The 20381-nt window shown below is 51.9% G+C and overlaps 6 protein-coding genes across 6 annotated transcripts; 2 read left to right on the plus strand and 4 right to left on the minus strand.

Annotated features, from left to right (window-relative positions):
- Positions 1 to 175: 175 nt before the first annotated feature.
- Positions 176 to 2517, minus strand: MRS44_002167 (uncharacterized protein; the record flags this gene model as incomplete). The annotated part of the gene is made up of 2 exons (XM_046273050.2): positions 176 to 1986; positions 2043 to 2517. The coding sequence occupies 2 exons, from the start codon at positions 2515 to 2517 to the stop codon at positions 176 to 178; spliced, it is 2286 nt and encodes a 761-aa protein (XP_046126734.2).
- A 2337-nt stretch (positions 2518 to 4854) lies between these two features.
- MRS44_002168 (uncharacterized protein) lies at positions 4855 to 5418 on the plus strand (the record flags this gene model as incomplete). Its single annotated transcript, XM_046274199.2, has 1 exon — positions 4855 to 5418. One exon carries the CDS (start codon positions 4855 to 4857, stop codon positions 5416 to 5418), a length of 564 nt encoding a protein of 187 aa, XP_046126735.1.
- A 628-nt stretch (positions 5419 to 6046) lies between these two features.
- On the plus strand, positions 6047 to 8062 carry MRS44_002169 (uncharacterized protein; the record flags this gene model as incomplete). Its single annotated transcript, XM_046277446.2, has 6 exons — positions 6047 to 6263; positions 6341 to 6476; positions 6525 to 6741; positions 6792 to 7091; positions 7140 to 7844; positions 7901 to 8062. The coding sequence occupies 6 exons, from the start codon at positions 6047 to 6049 to the stop codon at positions 8060 to 8062; spliced, it is 1737 nt and encodes a 578-aa protein (XP_046126736.2).
- Positions 8063 to 9208: 1146 nt separating this feature from the next.
- On the minus strand, positions 9209 to 10033 carry MRS44_002170 (uncharacterized protein; the record flags this gene model as incomplete). Its single annotated transcript, XM_046272305.2, has 1 exon — positions 9209 to 10033. One exon carries the CDS (start codon positions 10031 to 10033, stop codon positions 9209 to 9211), a length of 825 nt encoding a protein of 274 aa, XP_046126737.2.
- Positions 10034 to 10499: 466 nt separating this feature from the next.
- On the minus strand, positions 10500 to 12491 carry MRS44_002171 (uncharacterized protein; the record flags this gene model as incomplete). Its single annotated transcript, XM_046277447.2, has 2 exons — positions 10500 to 12226; positions 12323 to 12491. 2 exons carry the CDS (start codon positions 12489 to 12491, stop codon positions 10500 to 10502), a joined length of 1896 nt encoding a protein of 631 aa, XP_046126738.2.
- A 4303-nt stretch (positions 12492 to 16794) lies between these two features.
- On the minus strand, positions 16795 to 17678 carry MRS44_002172 (uncharacterized protein; the record flags this gene model as incomplete). The annotated part of the gene is made up of 2 exons (XM_046284817.2): positions 16795 to 17621; positions 17675 to 17678. The coding sequence occupies 2 exons, from the start codon at positions 17676 to 17678 to the stop codon at positions 16795 to 16797; spliced, it is 831 nt and encodes a 276-aa protein (XP_046126740.1).
- Between the last annotated feature and the right edge of the window lie 2703 nt (positions 17679 to 20381).

Here is a 20381-nt window from a genome sequence, read left to right on the forward strand (position 1 = left end):
GACGGTGTTCTTGGATACCCCAATATGCACATGGAAGCTCTCCTAAACGCGCTCGAGAGTTTCTCTAACCAGGTCCTGTACGCACGGTCTTGTCTTCATTGCAGGACCAAAATCAACCATGAACACATCTACTCGGTGCCTCCATCTCACGACATCAAACAAACTCTTATTAATATTAAATGATATAGATGGTGTACAGTCGCCTCTCCGGGTCGTAACTCCAGCAAGGTAAGTTCGCCTCTGGCTGTCGATTTATCTCGAAGCTACTAATCGTCCCAATTCTACGAAAGCGACCCATTTCCGGATCGACTAACTCGAGAATAATAGAGGTCAAGATCGTCCAGCTTCTATAGGTGGCGTTCTCAGTGGCCCAGGGCATACAGAAGAACACCCGTGACTCAATTTTAGGGATTTCTGAAGGAGAAATAGGAAAATCCAGAAATACGGTATGGTCATCACGAATACTCCGTGAGGATTCGTAGTTCCCAGGTCTACAGTCATCCCCATCGAGGAAGACGGCAGCCAAGTATTCCATTCCAGTATCGATCAGCCTCACACGATAAAGAGAGCCAGCCACTTTGAGCTCTACCATCGGGTCATGAGAATAGTTGAATATGTCCTCAGTGATGGGTTCATCATCAGACGGGGCCTGTCCTTCTCGATATTTGACCAATCTTATACATTCGCAAAACAGCTTGCTTATAGTCCCAAAGAGGGCAACGGGTAGGTCTGTTGATACCCAGGAAAAAGTTGGTCCTTTACACTGGCGAAGAGGTGTGGAGAGTGTTTGGCCGGTTGGATTGGAAAGGGGTTCCAGTTCACCGAGGGTTCGAGGGTCGATGGAATGGTCTCTAATCGTGTTCTCGTCACACCACCAAAGCATCTGAGTGGAGATGGCTGAAGCCCAAACGCCCATGACGTAAACATCATCCACCAGGAAAGTCTTGAGGTAGCGCGCAATGCCCAAGATAGCAACAAGCTTGTCCGAGGCAAAGGTGAGGGCGCATCTGGTGTAGATCCCTGGGATTCTATTCCACACCCGGTGGCAAGTCGCAGTATCATGCTTGCCAAGAAAGTTCTCGTCAAAGTTCTTGAAGGGCTGATAAAGAATCTTATCAATAACCGGTATGGATTGCCGAAACCGCTCAGATTTTGACGCCTCGCAGCATTCGAAAATGACTTCGTTTCGGCAGAAATGAAGTACACGTGGTGATAGGAAACGTTCCTGGAAAACCCAGCCTCGTGAGTTGATTGGTGAGTTGGTTACCTCATGTTGCCAGGTGCCACAATCGACCAAGAGATATTTAGATTCTTGTTTCTCGCCGTCTTCGCTGTTTTCGCTGTTTTCGCTGTTTTCGCTGGTTTTGCTGTCTTCGTTGTCTTCCATGATTGGCAAGTTGCCACTGACGATAGGAAGATCGAACTGTCGCGCTCTTCGATCCAGAAAAAGGCCATCTGAATGCGTGCCCCAGTCTGCCGAGAGGTTGCAAAATGAGTTTCTGTATACTAGATCCATCGTCAGACACTCGTGTGACCAATCCGAACCCCCGTGGTCACTCTCTTGGATGATACAAAGCGAGTCAATCCAAGCATATCGAAAGCCCAGGAGCCGAGTCACGGTTATGAAGTCACGGAATGTCTTGGTCAAACCCTCAACGGGGAGCTGATGTGACCAGGCCTCAAGGTTTTGGGAGGTCAGCTTGGGGATGAATGGGGTCCAGCGATGGCTCAAGGTGACATAGCGGTTCCCAGGCACAACCTTTTCTCTTGTGATGATCTTGACGGTTGTTTCATCGGACATGGCAGGCTCTAGGGGGCCGAGATCAAGGACCCGGGTAGGAAACCAGCTTGTGTCCTTCGCACGACCAACGCACTGCGCATGATGGGAGCTGCAATCCTGGAGCCACCGCCTAATAAGGTCGATTGTTTCCTCCCATGCCGTGGCACCAACAGATCCGACACAGGATTTGATCCATTGAGAAATTTCTATCAAGAGTTTGAGTTATTTCCACAATAAGCGGCACAAAACCTGAAAGACGCACCGGAAACTTCTGTGCCACTATCCATCTTGATGAGAAAATGATCGAAGCTAATGTCCCGGGCCTGGTCCATGACTTCGATGGCATGGGCCAAATCTGGAAGTATCTCTGGGTCGAAACTCCAAGCTCCCCGGTTTGGATGGAGATCGGAGCACACGCGAATTATGGGGTGGGCACCAAGGGTCCAGTCGGAATACAAGCTAGTGGACTCTTTGAAGTAATCACACTTTAGGTGTCCCAGGTGCTCATATCGAGCAACCGTTTGTAAACACTCTTGACGGATGCTGTCGAGGGCATGAAATAGTCGCCAGCAGATGAAGCATTTGTTTGCTACGGCCTCGAGAAAACCAGAGTACGTCATGTGGCAGGCGATAGAGCACTCATCTTCGAGATCCTGTATAGCTTCGGTACAACAGGTGCATAAGTAAGGGCTGTTGGGCGGTGAATTAAGCCTAGAAATTGCGTCGTCAGAAGCCATTTTCGCGCTTGCTTGGCTTGTTTCCCGTAGCTGTGCGGTTCGTAAGATTGACCATATTGTTGCAGCTGGTACGTTTAGGCAGCAAGCTAAGCAAGGTTTCAGCCCAACACGTCTGCAAGCCAATGTCCCACAGAGCGGGGTCATCTGGCTTTCAAGGGGGTAGGCGAATCATGGGCTACAGTTATTGGTGATGAAGCTCCTTTGGCCAATGGCGGCTCGGAAAAGAGGACAGGCAGCGACTGAATAATCTGAGACATGGCCATAAATACCCAGGGATTCTTCAAAAAGCTCAATGCCGTAACTACTTTAAATTACGCTTCAGCGTTCCAAGATATGATTTTTGCCTTGTACAGGTCAGGTTATATCAGCCCCGTGGAAGTCTTGAAGCCAGCCCTTGACTCCCTTGTCACAGCACTTATCAACCACTATGAACAAAGCCATTCCCTAGCTGCAGTCATATAACCAAGATATTTGACAGATGGATAGCTAGCTCGCGCGCCTTGCTGTAGATTAAGGCTATATGAAGATCACAGTTACTACTACTTGACGAATGACAGTGGGTTGATATCCTCATTCTTAGAAGCAACTCCGTTATGCATTCAACGCGTCCATGTCTCTTACTCTCTATGGTATCACGAATATGTCACCTGTGATAAAATCGTTCATCACAGAAACTGAAAATAAGGAACTAAAAAGGTATCATTGCTTACTTGGCAAGGGAAGATCTAAAACGAGCCGAACATGGCCGCAGGCAGGATAAGTAGATGATATCCCAGGCAAGACCTACACTCGAAGAAACGGAAAACTTTTCATTGCTATTTTCAGCTCAAAGATTCCAGTCTTGACAAACAAGCACTTATTCACTTCTACCGACATCCATGTCGAAGGATTCCGGCAACGACAGCAGCCGGAGGATCCCGCAGAAACTTGCATGCATGACAGCAGGTAAGGATTCCGGGGCACGGGCTGTGCAATCCTATGTGGAGATGATGTTCATCGAGTTACCAAGGCCTCAACAACATGAAAATATGCATTCCAAGCAATAGAATAAGGCAATGAGCTACAGCTTGTGTGCTGTAATATCCACTGCATGCTGACCTTCAGGCAAGCCACCGCCCATTTGCCTCCAAAGCTGCCATTCCCTCAGCTTACAAAGAACTTTGGAAAATGAGGCGCCTCCAAAGTCCCAGAAAGGTCCAAAGGCGGGAGCCTCCTCGTCGATCTAGCTCTTTCCAAGATATGCACAGCAACCACATGATATCCCTCACCTTGGGGGCGGCAGCAGTGGCACAGTGAGACAAACATTCCGACTTTGCCGGTGCAGCACCAAGCCTGCAGAGTCTGTAAGACAGAGTAGCATTCCTCGATCAGTAGCCGGCAAGGTCTGGTTGACAGCGACACAAGGCTGAGTCAGATGGTTATTTCCTATTTTTCCCACAGAAATGCCCAATGACGCTGAACAGCATCAACGGTAGAAAGCCCGCTGATGTTTCGATGACCTTCCTGATGCGATGTCCATGCGGTAGAACCAGGCGGCCGACCGCTGTAATGTCATGGCTTATTCTTTGCCCGCAGCATCTTAGTTTGCGGGGGCGACAGCTAAAAGAGGCCCAGCGTCTTGGTAATACAACCTTGGCTAAGACCAAGAGGCAAGGATTTCAGTAAAAAATCGCCTATAGGCCAGCTGATATAGCAAAACAAAACGTCTCCGTGGACCCAAGGACGCGGTAACACGTGGTGAACCATTAAGAGAAAAAGTTTCATAGCATATCCCCCCTAAAAATAGGGCACTTCCTTCCAATCTTGGTAATCCAGCAGTAATTTCAAATTCGCGTGGCCATGGTCCCCCAGATTTAGAGACTTGGGCACGGGAGGCGCAGCACTTGGGGGCTAGTGTGAGCCACGCTGACAGTTCTGACGGTGCAAAGTCAGCATCTAAGCCCAGTTCGCCAGGTGGTTTAGCCAATCAGTGAGCTCGCTAGGGAGGACAAGCTTGGTTCGGAGGGTAGCAGTTCCGGACACCATCTTGAGTGTCGTGGCGGCTGAGCTACAGCAAAGCTGCTATTACCGGGGAGGGCTGAGCTTAGAGGCGATTCCGGTAGAGTTGAGCTCCGGAGGCTGGTGATGATACGGGTGAGAGCTTGAGATGATATTAGAGATTCAGTCTTGTCAAAGTTCTATATAATGGGATGAGATGCCCGCTCAACAGACAATATTCTCATCATCACAATCACAACAACTACAACAACCACTACAATCCTCAACTCACTCTCATCTTTCCAGTCTCAACTCCAACTTTCAATCTACACTCCAACAATCTCAACTTCATCCATCAAAATGTTCTCTCTCAAGACCTTCTCCGCCGCTCTCCTCCTCGCCGCCACTGTCTCTGCGGCTCCCGCTCCCAGCAAGACTACCCGCGACCATCCCGACAAGGTCGTCACCCTCACCGGTGTCACCCACTCCGTCAACGCCGGCCTTGGCGGTCTCCGCTTCGACCCCGACAACGTCGTCGCCGAGGTCGGTGACATTGTCGAGTGGCACTTCCTCCCCAAGAACCACTCCGTCGCCCAGTCCAGCTTCGGCGAGCCCTGCCAGCCCCTCGCCGAGGGCGACGGTTTCTTCGCCGGCTTCAACTTCCCCACTCAGGAGGGCCAGGCTCCCGATGTCTTCCAGATCGTGGTCGAGGACAAGACTCCCATCTGGTACTACTGCCCTCAGCAGAACGGCAACCACTGCCAGAACGGCATGGTTGGTGTCATCAACCAGAACTTTGACAACCAGGACTTCAGCCTGCGCCGCCACAAGGAGCTCGCTGCTCAGACTGAGATCTCTGTCATTCCTCCTGTCCAGCAGGGTGGTGCTGTGATCCCCAACCCCAACCCCAACGGCGGTTTCTAAGCAGCTGGCTTTCTACTGAGTGTTTAAGAGGAGGATGGATGGCTAAAATTCACTTTCCTTTATCTTGGCATTTGATCGGACATGGCGACTGGGATAGATTGGCTCTGGTTTGGGGACATTTAAGGATTCGCATCTCGCACTGAGAAGCACTTGGTTATTTTCTTTCATTCGCTTCATGATTGAGTACATATTTGAACATACCACAATAGAATTTGTCTGATTTCAATACCTTTCTTCGTCGATGACCTAGCTGAGTGGTGATCCATTATCTTGAGTTTAAGTATTCCAGAACATCGGAAACAAGACAAGCAGCAGCATTTGCAGAAGACTACAAGATTCAATTCATTTTGTTTGACAGTATTTCCATGTGAAATATGACACAAAAAGCTCAGTCTCTTGGTCTGTTGCGTCCGCTATCAGAAGCTGGATGGCAGGTGACCCACTGTATTTCAGCTTGTGACGAATCAAGTCAGCTCCAGGCTCCAGCTCATCTTGATCCTTGAATCTCCTCATCGCCATGAAGTCAATCACTTGCGCCTAATCCCTCACCTCACAGCGTCCCTCGCATGACTTGAGCTACACGAATGCTTACTGTACGGTCTTTTGACTCCGTTCAGTCTCACCAGTCATGGCGTCGTCATCCTCCCACAACCCCGAGGACGATGAAGGCCTAATGCCCTTTTCCTGCTACGAATGCCGCAACCGCAAGCTAAAGTGCGACCGCCTAAGCCCGCGATGCACTCGGTGTTCTCGCTCGGAGGTCCGGTGTCAATATCCCGCGACAAGGAAGCGGCCGGTGATTACGGCGACAAGGCCGAGAGTCAAGGAGCTGGAGTCGCGATTAGGTGAGCATACATCCGAACGTGCCGGCCTCGGGCTCGGCGATGCCGACACGGGACTCGGGACTAACGGGCGGATTTAGTCGAGTTGGAGAATCGGCTCAAGGCTACACAGGAGGAAGGGTATCAGTCTTTCAGACCGTTTGACTCGCCTGAGAGTGATCTCATTGAGACTGGTCGCTTTGAACAACTACCTCCTCAAGATGTCGTTGAAGAGCTGTGAGTACTCGTGTACACCTACCAATTGTTCAGTCTAACGGTTAGCAGAACGAGTACCTTCTTTACAATTATCCAAAATGAGTCCCGCTTCATTCACCCATCAAGATACCAGGCTTCTCTCTATCAGCCGCCTCACATGCAGCCACCCATGTGTCTCCAATACATGGTCTTAGCCCTTGCTGCATCCGTGTCTCCAGCTCATAAACAACTAGCCCAGCCCTTTTATCGAAGAGCCAGGTATTACTATGAGGCTGATGAACTCAAGGTCAGTCGTCAGATACCACTTCCAAGCTGCTACTAATGTGCTCATCTCAGGGCGAGGGGGAATACTTTGTCACTCTAGCTCATGCACAGACGTGCCTTCTCATGGAACGTTTCGAAGTGCAGAACCTCTGGTTTTCTCGTTCCTCAATGAGTACCTCAAAAGGTGTCCGTTTAGCTCAAATCATGGGCTTGCATCAGCTCGACGGTGAGGGTGGATTGAGCCAGACATTGCCACCGCCCAAAGACTGGTGCGAACAAGAAGAGAGACGACGGACTCTGTGGGCTATCTTCTGCGGTGATAGGAATACGAGCAGTACCACGGGATGGCCCAGTTTGATGGATGTTCAAAGAGTGAGATGACTCAAGACTTGCCTTGTGGGTTTCCCTAACGCGTGACAGATCAACACCAAGCTCCCAGCTTCAGAGGAGGCGTTTCAGCTCGGCGTCGAGGAATCATCAACCACTCTCACCGAAGCTATAAACGGGGACAAGTCGCAATGCTCATACTTTGCATGCCGCATTCTCGCCACACACCTTTTCCATGAATGTCTCGACCATACCTATCAAGACCGTCCAGATGAAAACCCAACAGACATTCAAAACAGTGCATTCTGGAAACGCCATGAAGATCTCAACAACGGTCTCGCAACAACCTTCATCACTCTACCAGACAGCCTCCGCACATCAACGGCCTATAACCGCAACTCTACAATGATAAATCTACAACTTCACACAGCAACAATCTGCCTTCACCGCACCGGTGTAGCACGAGCAAAGAAGCACAACATTCCTCTCGAAATACTCTTTGGAACACAAGTTCGGTTACTTCCGGCAGCAGACGCAATCTTTGGCATCGTTGCCTCTCTCGCAGATGTCACTGGCACGTTTCGCAACCCGATGGTGGCATTTGCAGCATACATGGCAGCCTACGTCTTTTTGGAAGATTATACGACTTTTCAGAACCATGACAGCGAGATGAAGATGAATGCTTTGATGGATCTCATGATAACGATAGGACAAGAGAACCCCGTCACGGCTTCGGTGGCGATACAGATGGCACACGAGTTGCGAAAAACAGAAATTGATCCTTCTGCAGTGAACAAGGTACGCCTCATATCAAACAGTTTTTACTACAGTCACATTCTAACACGCTGTGCTAGGTTGCGGGCCTCATGGCAAAGATGGATCTCAAGGGTCCGCTGATGGGCAAGCAGGATAAGGCAGCGGGAAGCGTGATATTCTGTCCCTTTGAAGCGCCGGCTGGATCAGGGCCGCAGGGTGTTCCAAGCGAGTTTCCGAGAGGAAATATGGGCATCATGTGAAAAAAATCGTAAATGATGGTTTTGGGCGGTAAAATAAGATGTCAATTGTCGCCAAGCACACTGCAGTGTCAGACCGACAGTGACTCCTTGTCAGTAATTGACTATGAACAGGTGGGTGATGCTAAATGTTAGCGGGAGGCCAATAACTCACACAACAATGCGCAACAGAGCTTTAAACGATCTACTTTGCTTTTCATTAAACTCATCGGCTAATCCATTTATTCGCTCTCTTTCACACACGATAATTTCCCATCATAATACAGTTCCAAGATGCATAAAGTTGAGGTGCGAGGTGCCCAACTCCTACCCTACACCCCCACCGGCTAAACCCCGGCTCACACATCCACCATAAAAATTCTCCCGCCTCACGCATCGCGAACCCTCTTCTTTCCCTCTCCAAGCCATCGCCCTCCCCAACGCTGCGTTTCCATGCTACAAACAGAGAGACTTTTCACGAAGCCTCTCAGAACCTTTTCTTCGGAACTGGAACTACAACAAGCATGTGGGAAATTCGGAGTACTGCCTCAAACACCACCTCCGCCCCCTGCCTTTGGCCGGGGATGCGGACGGTCTGCCGGTAACGGCCTGGCGTCAATCGACGCTTGCAAACGACATCAGAAATCTCGGAGCCGTCTCTTTGAAGCGTGTCTCCATGGGAAGTCGTTGCGAGGCTTGTTTGGAGAAAACTGAAGTGCGATACGCAGCGTCCTCTTTTACGAGGATGACTCAATTCCGATCACTCTGGGGAGGGCGATGGCTTCACCTTTTTTTTTTCACAGGTCAGTACTGAGTTTCTGTCGCGCGAACAAGGATACTACTAACGAGGTGGAGGAGGGGAGGTAGATACGAGAGCGGAGGAGATGGATGTTGTTTCAAGGCGACCGTCGCCTTTGGAGGAATGGAGTTTTGTCATTTCAGTCATTAAATACAATCGCCTTTTCGACGCGTCGCCAACTCGGTTCCTCTGTCCCTGTACCATCATTTTACCAGTGCCAATCAAGCCAATCCCCGAGGCGATATCCCTGGCACATTTTTTGTGTTACACCAAGAAAGAAAACATCACCCAACGCCGACGCCATTCAACTTCGACCGCCTTAATCGCACCATCGCTGGCCTGATCCCGTCCACCTCTAGCGTGCTCCAACTTTACGCGTCCTTGCTGTCCAACCCCCTCACAATGGCGTAACTCGTTCCAGCTGCCAGCATGCCAATCACCAGCGTCTGCACAGCACCCCAGACACCCGCGCGGTGGTTCCGGATGGCGACATAGTTCTTGACGTAGCCAAACACCAGCAGAACAGCGACCGTGATGCCAATCGACACAAACAGCGCCTCGCGCACACGGTCCATGACAAAGTAGGGAATCATGGGGATCAGCCCGCCGATAAAGTAGCTCAGACCCATGGTCACGGCAGAGATCCACGCCCGGTGCACGTTGGGCTTCTCGAGCTTGAGCTCAAAGTCCATCATGAAGCGCACCCACTCCTGCGGGTTCTTGCACAGCTCGTCGACGAGCGGCGCGGCCGCACCGCGGGATACGGAGTACTTTTCCAGCACGTCGTAGACACCTGTTCGCTCATCGGCGGGCATGTTTCGCACGGCAAATGTCTTCTTGCCTTCTTGCGAGTGGTACGCGTCCCGCTCCGTGACGGCGGCGAGGTACGCGCCGAGACCCATGCTTATCATACCAGAGAAGAGCTCTGCTAAGCCGGCAATGATAACCACCTTGGCGCTACCGAGACTGGATAGACCTGCGGTCAGGGCAAATGGTACAGTGAGGCCATCGGAGAAGCCAATAATGATGTCGCGGAGAATGTCGCTGTAGTCGAGATGGCACTCTTCGTGCCTGCACTGCTGAGGGTGTAGAGGTCGGACATCGTAGGGAGTGTGGTTGCTCTGATATGAGATGGAGCGCTCAATTGCAGGCTCTACCTGGAGGAGGGGAGATGTTTCGTTGGTGAGATGGGTCATGTTAATGATTCAGTATATGAAGTATTGAATAAGTAGACAGGTGATTGTAAATTGATGAGATGTGTATTGTAGATGCGCTCACAGTCGTATATCAATTGAACAGCAAAAGGTATAGTACAACAAGCTTCTCCTCCATCATTACCCAAGACGGACCGCCATCTTATAGCCATCTCGGTCACCGTCTCTCCACCAACGAACGGCCACAGTCTACACCTCCTTTGTCTTTCCCCGAAAAGACCGAGTCCGAATTCCCCTTCTCCTCACTTCGGACCTGGACATTTCCCGTCCGTGCCACGAGATTTCGGCCTCGTAGCATCCCAGCTGGTTCGAGTGGCGAGCCAATCAGGGCCCTTGTTTTAGTCATCATGTGGTCAAGGGCCTTGATTTCCAATCGCCTCGAGTAGAAATCACGAGCTCCTGTTTGGAGCTTGGCAAAGCAAATGGAACTAAAGCAAGTTCTTTTCTCTTACAGCTTGTGGTCCCTCTTCTTTCGTTGGTACAGCGCCACCTCGAGCCCTTGCACGCCCCCGTCGCGAATCACCCTCCGGAGGATCTTTCCGCTGGGCGACTTGGGGATCTGTTTGACAAAGACGATGCCTCCCACGAGCCACTTGAACCTGGCGGCGTGGCTCTCCACCATGGACTTGAGTTCTTGGGCTAGGATTTTGAGGTCCGCCTCTGACTTTGTCTGGTCGGCTGCGACGACGTAGGCCCGGGGCCACTCGGTGGCTTCGTTCGCGTCGTGGACGCCCACCACGCCGGCGTCTGCTACGGCGTCGCTGCTGCAGAGGATGGCTTCAAGCTCTGCGGGGGCGACTTGGTACGCGCGGACCTTGATGAGTTCCTTGATGCGGTCGGTGATGCAGAGTGTGCCGTCCGGATCGAGGGTGCCGACGTCGCCGGTCCGCAGCCAACCGTCGGGAGTAAGATGCTCCATCGTGACGCTCATGTCTGGCTTCTCGGAACTGTGGAGGCCTTGGGTAGGAAGGTAGGAGCTCATCAGAGCGGGGGATCGGATCAGAATCTCACCCGGAGTACCAAATGGAGCCGCCTTTGTCGTCGAGTCCGTCTCATCCTCCTCCGACTCTTCTCCGGCGGCAACCATGAGTTCAACACCCCAGTGAGGTCTTCCCGTATCGTTCTTGTAGCTTAGCATGTCCTTCTCCCTCAGACCCCTCTGCACTGTCACACTGCATGCCTCTGACATGCCGTATCCCATCCTGACCAGGAAGCCTAGCCTTGCAAAGACCTGGACCACGATTTCGTGACCGAGAGGAGCACCGCCAGTTACGCCTGCCACGACGCTGCTGAAAGCATTTCGGCCACGAGCATCTCGTCGCGCAAACGGCTCCACGACTGGTGACTTTGCGAGCATGACGGCTACCGGAGGAGCCATGTGCAGGTAGGTGATCTGCCGACGCGGGATGGCAGCCAGGACCGAGTCGAGCTTGAAGGCGGGCATCGTAAAGACTGTTGAGCCCGTCGCAATGGCGAGGAAGAACGTGTTGGACAGGCCAAAGATGTGGTAGAAGGGCACGTAACCGAGCCATCGCTGATGGAACCCGTAAAAGTCGGCATCGTGCCAGAGTGAAGCTGTCGAGAAGTTGATGGCTTGATGGGAGAGAAGCACACCCTTGGATCGACCTGACGTGCCGGAAGACCAGAGGATGATGGCCGTTCGTGTCACGGCAGACTCAGGAGAGAAAGGGTGAGCTGTTGTCAGAGGAGGAGTTGTCGGGGTGATGAGCATCTTCCAGTCACCATCCTCTGGGTGAGAGTCGGGTGAAAGAGGATACAGGTCCCTGGCGACATCTACCGTGAAGACGCGTACGCTATCCCGATACATGGCATCCTCCTGGGCATCCAATGCATGCTCAACCGCACTCAACAGAGGCTTGGCCGTAAACACTACCCGCGGGCGCGAGTTCTTGACAACCCAAGCAAGCTCAGTGCCCGTCAACGAAGGCGATGCCAAAGTCGCAGTCATGCCAGCAGCGAGGGTGCCCATTACCGTTGTCGCAAACGGCAGACAATTGGGCAAATGGATCATGACAACAGGCGCAACCTCTGGTCCAGGACATGATGGCGTAGGAGGAAGCACCTCCAACGCATTGGGATCAAGTCCCAGGTTCTGCAGACTAGCAGCCAAAGTGAGGGCATCACGTCTCAACCGCGAAAAGGTAAGAGGCCGATCTAGATTTGTAGATTAGCACATGGAACAAAAACAAGGTTGAGGAACCGATGTAACTTTAGTCTCATGATGGTGTCCTCGTATGCAGCTCAACTTACCGCTGGCGTGGTCGATGAAAATGGGCTGATCCTCATGGATCTTTGGCACGCGCTGCTTGGGCGGCGTAAACTCGCTCTCCTGCTGAAAAGGGTTGCTAAACATAAAGTTGAAGACATTTGCCCCGGGGATGTTGGCCGGTTCGCCGGCGTAGGAGTGTTCTGTCGACATGATTGTGTTGTTTTGTTTTGTGTCGGTGAAAGAATTGAGGCTGTTGATGTTTTTTTGTCCCCTCGCTAAACGTGGCTGGATTGATTGGTGATAACAAAGAGGAGGTTGGAGGGGCAGAACAAAAAAAAGCCAGACACCAAAAGAAGAAGCGCACAACAAGGCTCAATTGCCCAGAAACAGCTCGTCTATGGCTCCCGAGATGTCGATAAGCCTTATAAAAAGAGGCTCAGCTATAAGGGAGTAGCTGTGGATCGTTGGCCGGCTCGTGGAGAATGCGGAGACCCCGCGCTTGTTGTGGACGTAGGCCGTGGACGAGCCCGAAGGACGGTTACCGCTGGCGGCAGTTGGCGTCGGCTAGGAGGTTGGATGAGATGCACCGGTAATTGCATATCACGCTTCAAGGTGAACCTGTGGAATGGAGAGTATTGGCAATTTATATGCATCATTTACAAGTTAATTCCAATTAATCCATCCCATGAATATCTCACTTCCGTGGAAATATGTTCATCTCCAATTTGTAAACCACAATGACTGTCGAGAGCCTCGCCGCCGACTCGGATACAGCGCTACCGAGATCCTCCCAACAAGGTAACCCGAGGCCGAGGCCCAGCAGTCAGCCGTCGGTATGTCACTACCTAACCAAGGAATTCCAACTATCCCTGCTACACCAAGTTATCAATCGATTGACCTTGCGATAGCTTCACCTCGGTAAGCCCGACCCGGAATTGTCATCTTTTCTCGGTAGGCTCGGTCGGGAGATGCGACCGGCGCCGGTGGGGAGAGCCGAGATGCACCTCGTACATGTACAGGATGGCCCTCGATGCGATATTCACATCATGGCAAGTATTTGAGGCTTCTTCTCACTTTGCCCAAGGCTTTGAGCATAGTCCGTAATTGTGAGATCATTCAGCCTTGTCTCTGTAAGCAGTTGACAGCCAAAGAAGACGGCCACCTCGACGCCTCGTGTCTTCTTGTAGTCTCCCCCTGGCTAGCTACAAGGTGCGAGGGTCAGTAATGTTGTTTGCTATGAGACTCTAAGAGCGTGGCGAATATGCGTTATAATAATTTTACAGTAATGGCATTCATCTCTCTGGACGGCTCACTGGTGGCGAGGTAGAAGTGTTCCCATCCTCCAACATTACCGACCCTCGCACCCTGCATGCGAACCTCATTCATTTCTTGGCAGTGTGAATAACGAGTCACCCTCGGTGGGAGTTTTTCGAAATGAACATAAATTATAATTATACCATGCTCAGAAGCAGAAAATAATAATATTCGCTCATCTAAGGTGCAATTCGGCATATTCTTTCCAAACTTTGCAACCCTCATGCCCCGGGAATAGACCGTCGCAAGAATGATGACCAAGAGGAAACAGAGATTTTCAGCTTTTCTGTTGCTTTCTAGAACCTATATACGCTACCCTGTGATCATATTCGACAAGATAGACGTCAGCTTTGGTCATCTTGTAGCACTCCCCGACGACATCGCCTCGTGATACCGTCGCGAGGCAACCAAAACAGGCCAGTAAGCGCTTTGATGCCTCTCCCCATGTCCACTTGATTCATCCGGTCCAATCAGGGGCTATTCATATTTCAGAGCCCCGGGGTCCGTACTATTCGCCCTCTGGAAATAGGCCTCAGCTATTCGTCCACGGTGAGCCTCCGACGCGGGGGGTCGGGGGTTTTCCCAACTGGTCAGTCTGATGTCACGTTTACACACATTTGGCCCCTGGGATTGACTACGGCAAGGGTATATAGTGAGCTGTCTTACGACCTGTCCTGCCCTCAGAGCGGGTGCGTTGTTTTGCCTGCAAGCTTCCGAGAAATTTGTCTCTGGTCAAGAATATATCCTTGCAGAGCATGAGATCGCTATTATCGAAACCACCATCAGAGGATCCTCCCCCGTCTCCCCCATACGCAGGAGTACGCAAGAGAGCGCACGTTCAAACCGCCTGCCAAGGTATCTATCTGCGTGTTGTCGACCCCTCGCCCTCCCTACTGATACTAAGGATTCCACCGTTCAGCCTGTCGCAAACGCAAGATAAAGGTTCGCCCCCCCCACACAAGCCTCGGATGCCTTGTAGTATCTGACCTAGTTTCGTCCAGTGCGATGACCGACGACCCAAATGTACGCCTTGTGCCTTGTCGAACCAGGAATGCCGTTTTCCTGTAGATGGCGTCGCTACTCAACGAGACGATTTGGTGAGGGAGCTGCAGACAACGACCAGGAAACACACTCATCTACGAGCGGTGATTGAGGCGTTACGAAGGGCAGAAGGGGAGCAGCTGAAAGAGATATTGCAGAGGATCCGAAGCGCAGGGTCTGTAGACGATCTCCTAGACATGGTGGGAGACGCAAGTCTACTGCTGCAGTCGGCGAACATGGGCTCGAGGAGAGAAGGCACCTCCAACAAGGAAACATCCAGTGGGAATCCCTTGGACAATGCAACAGCTCCTGGTTCCAGCTCCACGGACCGAAGCGCGCAGCTCGAGTACCAAGAATCCTGGCTTGATCCTCAGGGGCTCAGATGACAATGACTGAGAAAGGAGAAGGATTTTTGCAGTTTTCCTATGACTTTTAGATTCTACGAATAAACGAAGCCAACCGACGCTCGCCGTGATGAGACAAGAAAGAGATGGAGTTGTGGCCAGTGGATAATATGGGGGTCGACCACGGTCAACAAACCCACTCTTTTTCTCTTTGCGTCATGATACCACAATGACGAACTCTTCGGAATGGGAGTTTGCGCGAGTTGATTGGGCGTATCCGAGAAAACAAACAGGTCACTCGAGCCCACACGTTTCTCATGAATACGCGGTCCTGTGTCGTGTACCCGGGGCACGTCGAGTCCAATATTGCCAGGGGGGCCAGTATCCTATCAGTGTTCAAGATGAAGTAAATCTACATGGAAACTGGGAATAAGGCGGTACCACTGCGGTCACTGATGAGATACGAACAGAGGCTCTTGGCCTAGACTTCTGCATGGCTAGCCTGCCCAAGTCCCGAGGCTAACACATGACACTAACTTGATATCCATGTTGTGTTGAGAACCGTTTCCTCTACGGTGTTTTTCAGTTGGGTTTTTATGCCGGCATGTGTCAATAAAGGGGTTCTTTGTAATTGTATTATTTGTTCTTGTAACTGATGGTTTCTTCTGGAAGCGCCGCCAGGTTCATAATATTCCTTCGACATATGAGAAGGGGAAGTGAACTAATCAACCCAAAAACTATACACGTGGCTTTGCTAACTAGGCTTGTCGATAAGCACCTTGTCAGATCTATGCCTGGTTCATGGTGGCTCTGATCAATCCTGGCACAGTCAAGCCACTTGACGAAACACAATAGACTTGTATGCCACCGGCAAAAGTGAAAGATACCTGGCAATAGGGCCATTTATGCTGCTCAACCAACCCACCTGTATGGTGGCTTGCAGGTCTCAACTCTGATCGGCGTCTGAGGCGTCCCTTTTTGACTGCCCGACCATGGAGATGATCCGTTAGAAATGGAGATGCGCTGCAGCCACTGCTTTTGTTCATTGGTGCATGCGGAACGCCGGGTTCTTGGAACTGTGATGCTGATCACAGGGCGAGATGTGATCTTGGCAAGTCGGCAGCCGCCCCAACAAATGCAAGGACTTTCTCTACAAGTTTCAAAAGTGACTTGTCGAAATAGATGGCTGACGAAATCACGAGACAGGGTGCAATGATCGTCGGGAAATCTGTAGTAGCACAGGGGGTATTTGATACACAGGCGGGTTGAAGAAATCAGCGCCACTCTCCCCATACAACTTTGGTGCCAGTCCCGGCGGTGTTTTTTTCGACCCGCCTGATACAGTACAATGGCAACAACAAGGGATCAGTGTGACAAGAACACGGGGCGTACATTAGCGCAACACAAGCATGGTGGCGACTACGAAATGGGACTAGGATCAGCCGACATGTCTTGCTCAAGGCAGCCTCTTTAAAATCACGAGAGCTACGAATGGATAAGGCAGTGTTTGGTGATTTAGATGCATCACCGCGCTGTAGCCACTGATACGACACATACGAAGCAGTCATGAAATTACGTCGACTCGCCTCCGAGTATCTAGTGTAATGCACGTTCTGCAACCAGACGCCCTTCCCCGTCACAATTTTTTGTCACAAATGAACTCCGCATGCCAAACTCCCCCTTCCAATATGTAAAAAAACCCAGTTATGTTGATAAATCGTTGGTGTTGTGTCGGTTCATCATCGTCGTCGTCTCGTTGTTGCCGATATGGTCGGTGCAATGTCATGTGTATACATGCTCGATGGCACTCGCCGTCACCTATGGCTAGGATGATTCTCGTCGCCTAGATCCTTGATGTAGCGATTTGCTTCGTTGGCGATGTAGCTCTGGATGAGGGAGCAGTCACAGTCGGTGTGCTGCAGGAGTCGTATCTTGAGCTGGTACACCTCGAGCGTCAGGTCGGCGACGCAGCTCGAGAGGTCACGGTTGGTGCGCTCCATGTCTTCCTCGTCGGCTTTGAGCCTCCTCGCGTCCTCTCTCTTCTTGACGCGGAACTTGTTGGATGCCACCCGGTTCCTCTCCTGGACACGTTTGCTGTGTCCGTCGGTCGCTTGTTGGGGACACGGGCCGTACTCGGTCTCAGTGAGCTGGACCTTGCAGCTCTGTGATTCTTGTGGTCGTTCTTGATCCGTGAGTTGTGACTTTGTCTTTCGACCGGAGCCGTGCCCCGTGGACTTGGCAGTCACGAGCTCCTTCGTGCTTCGTTTTCGCTTCCTCTTTTCAGGTAGAGTCGAGACTGATCCGCGACGGCTCTCGGATGTGGTGGATGACTGCTCGGGGCGTGGTGACGCGGATGTTGACGGTGGAAGGGGGTATTCTTGTGTATTCGAGAAGCTGGGCCAGTCGGGCGAGAAACCGATGGACTGGTTGGGACTGAAGTCGCTGAATTGGACATCGTCTTGAGGACAGTAGCTCTGCATAGCATCGAACCCCTCAAACGAGACGGGCAACGCTAACGCATCTGCCGGCCACCACTGCTTCCAAGAAAGATGTGGGTTCGTGTTGGCACCCATGGCCATCTCACCTGCCAAGTGATCAGGGGCAGAAGGGCCGTGGGTAGCGGCATAGGCAGGGTAGGTCTCTGTGGAGAGGTTCAAGGTTAGCAGGGCTGCCAGCAAGAGGAGGAAGCCGTACCCATCGCGCAGGACGAAGAGATAGCGGGACCATGTATTGTCGAATAACGATGTTTGTTTCGAGTGCTGCTAGGCGGATAGACTCTGCAAGGATTCGACAGGCAGGAAATTGGTAGGGCTAGACGAAGACGAAGGCTGGTAGCAACCACTCAAGATATACTTGTCAAGTGGCAAGTGAGTGGTAGAATGGCAAGGGAAGAATGCGCACTGGAAAGTTTAAATGGTTAGCCCTTGGGAGCGGCAGGCTCGAGAGTGTCTGAAAAGGTGGCAAGTTCCCAGGCCAGATGCCAGGGCACATCAGGGTGATCTGTTGACGCCGCAGCAGGACGGGGGGGGGTTCTGAATAGTAAGGCCAGGACCGTTGTAACGCCCAAGCAGGCGTCGATTGGCCAAGATGACCTCGAAAGATACGGGGCCGAGGGAGCTGTAGAGGTCAGAGTGGGCGTGGATGCAGTCAAGATTGCAGTTCGGCCGGATAGACGCCATGGACACAATTCCGTTCTTGGAGACAGATAGGCCGTGATAAAGCAAAGGGGGCGCACTCAAGGTGGAAATCGACGCGCGTTGAAAAAAGTGTTGGCATCAGTAACTGTCCTGGAGCTGTGGACAGACCTGTAGCTGTCCCATTTCGCCCCTCTCTCCCCTTCACTCTTGTTGCCTCATCTCTCGTGTGCAGGAAACTCGTCATGGCGCATCTTGGACGGGACAGGAGGGACCGTACAGTAGCAGTGGGAGACAAGCTCGAGGAGGGGTTGAGCATGCGGGGCAGCAGGCTCCGGAGCAATCTCCTGTAACTCTCATTGGACGCCGCATACCGGACCTGTCTCCGTGTCCCCTTATTCGTGGATCAAGTCCGGTCGTGATGATTGGAGCGTCGCCCCTTGACGTCAGGAGGGTGCGCCTTCAATGGGTATAACAGGGGCACACTGCTGCCACCGTGCGAGAGGCCTTTGCATCCAGCTTGTCCATTTGATACGTGCCATATTTGCCCTGTTTCCTCTCGAGGGAGCTCTGAAGAGGGTAGAGCAACAGGGTCGGCACAGTACTTGTCTCTCTGCCCGTCTCGACGGACCAAGACATCCGCAAAGTCCTCTTAGTCCTCTTTTTCACGCGTCATGGTCTGGAATGGCACATGCACCTTATCCGCTGCTCTTCAAGTTGGGCGTCGCTGACGGCAACCCACAGGATTGGTAATTCGACAATCTTTAGTCGTGATTGCAAGCTCTCCGGGTCTGTTTACCCAGTGGGCAGCAAGACTTGGATAAGCCACATCAGTGGGTAAAATGACGGTGAGAATGACAGCATTTGCAGGCAACCTATTCCCGACCACTCTAATCTCGGCTGCTACACGCCCAGCGATTCCTCATCCAAACTTGTCTGCGGATCAGAGACGAGCGTGGCCATCATCACTTGGTCCATTACACCTTGTATCATTGGAGCCTACCACTCGCTGGCCGGCCGGATAACAAAACACTCCTCCTGGAAAAAAGAGACGGGAGCCTGATAAACGTAATGGGAATGCTAAGCAAGTAGCTTGACTGGATCAGCACGTCTCTCTCCTGGCGTATGGCCGGAGGAAATGTAGGTGCCGTTAGACATGCACTCTACCTTACCTACCCTGGCACCTGGGCCTCTTCTGCTGGTATTGCAAAGGGGGCGTGTGGTCTTTCAATTTTGAACCTGCGAGAGTTCAGAGAGGGTGGGCAATCCAATTTTCCATTGACAATCCTCCAGGTGATAGTCCCGCAATGCAACCAGTAAAGATCAGGTTGTTGGCTGTGACGCTCTGCTCTGCCCCGGAGAACTACAGGCGTCTTTTCCACAGGCATGAAAGGGGAGCAGGCCTGGAGAAAAAATCAAAGAATTTGGCAGGATCCACCCCCAGAGGTTGACTGATATCCGAGCGTCGGCAACTGTAATATCCCACGGCGTTGATCCGTCCCCTGTTCTCTTCCTCTACAATATCTTTTCCCTCCCGGCGAGTCGCAGTCTCTCCTCGCTGTATCACGACAAAATGGAGAAATTACCATATTGTCTGCCATGCTCGAGTCACTCAATGCAGCTGCATAGACGGCTGGGTAGTCTGGTTGCCTCTGCAAATCCCTCAGCACGGCGCTTGACGGTGATTCACAGCAATAACTCGCCCTTCTTTCAACCAAGCGCTCTCCAAGCACCGTCATCACGATGAAGTCGAATCCTCCTTGGTCATCAACACCCGCCGCATCAAGAGGTAGTTGTGCTCTCGCACTTCAACTCGTGCATCGCCTCCCGACTCTGTCATCACCACCATGGACCACCAGCCTTCTTCATCTAGCCGGCCCATCAAGAGAGAACAACCCAGCACCCCCGGAGGATCGATCCTCGTCAGCAGCCGCAGTCCCTCTCCAGCTCCTCGCTCGACCAAACGATCCCGCGACCGTCTCTTTGCCGCTCTGCAACTCGGTAATCCCTTGATCCGAGGCCCACGCACCATCACCACGGCCGACCACCTCGACGAGCTGGAGTTGAAGCGATGCTTTGAGATACTGCACGCCTGCGGTGCGGCGACTGATCCGAATGCCACGCTCATGTCGACAAGGGATACTATGGAGGGGTTTCTTGATGCTGTGTTTAAAGAGTGGACGGGGAACTTTGAGGATGAGCTCCCGAAACCGGCCATGGACTTTGTCGTTCGCGAGTTTGTCAGTGTTGGCAATATCTGCGGTAAG

The sequence above is a fragment of the Fusarium solani genome, assembly GCF_023522795.1.
Source record: "Fusarium solani strain SB1 chromosome Unknown bctg00000001, whole genome shotgun sequence".
Classification (NCBI taxonomy): Eukaryota; Fungi; Ascomycota; class Sordariomycetes; order Hypocreales; family Nectriaceae; genus Fusarium; species Fusarium solani.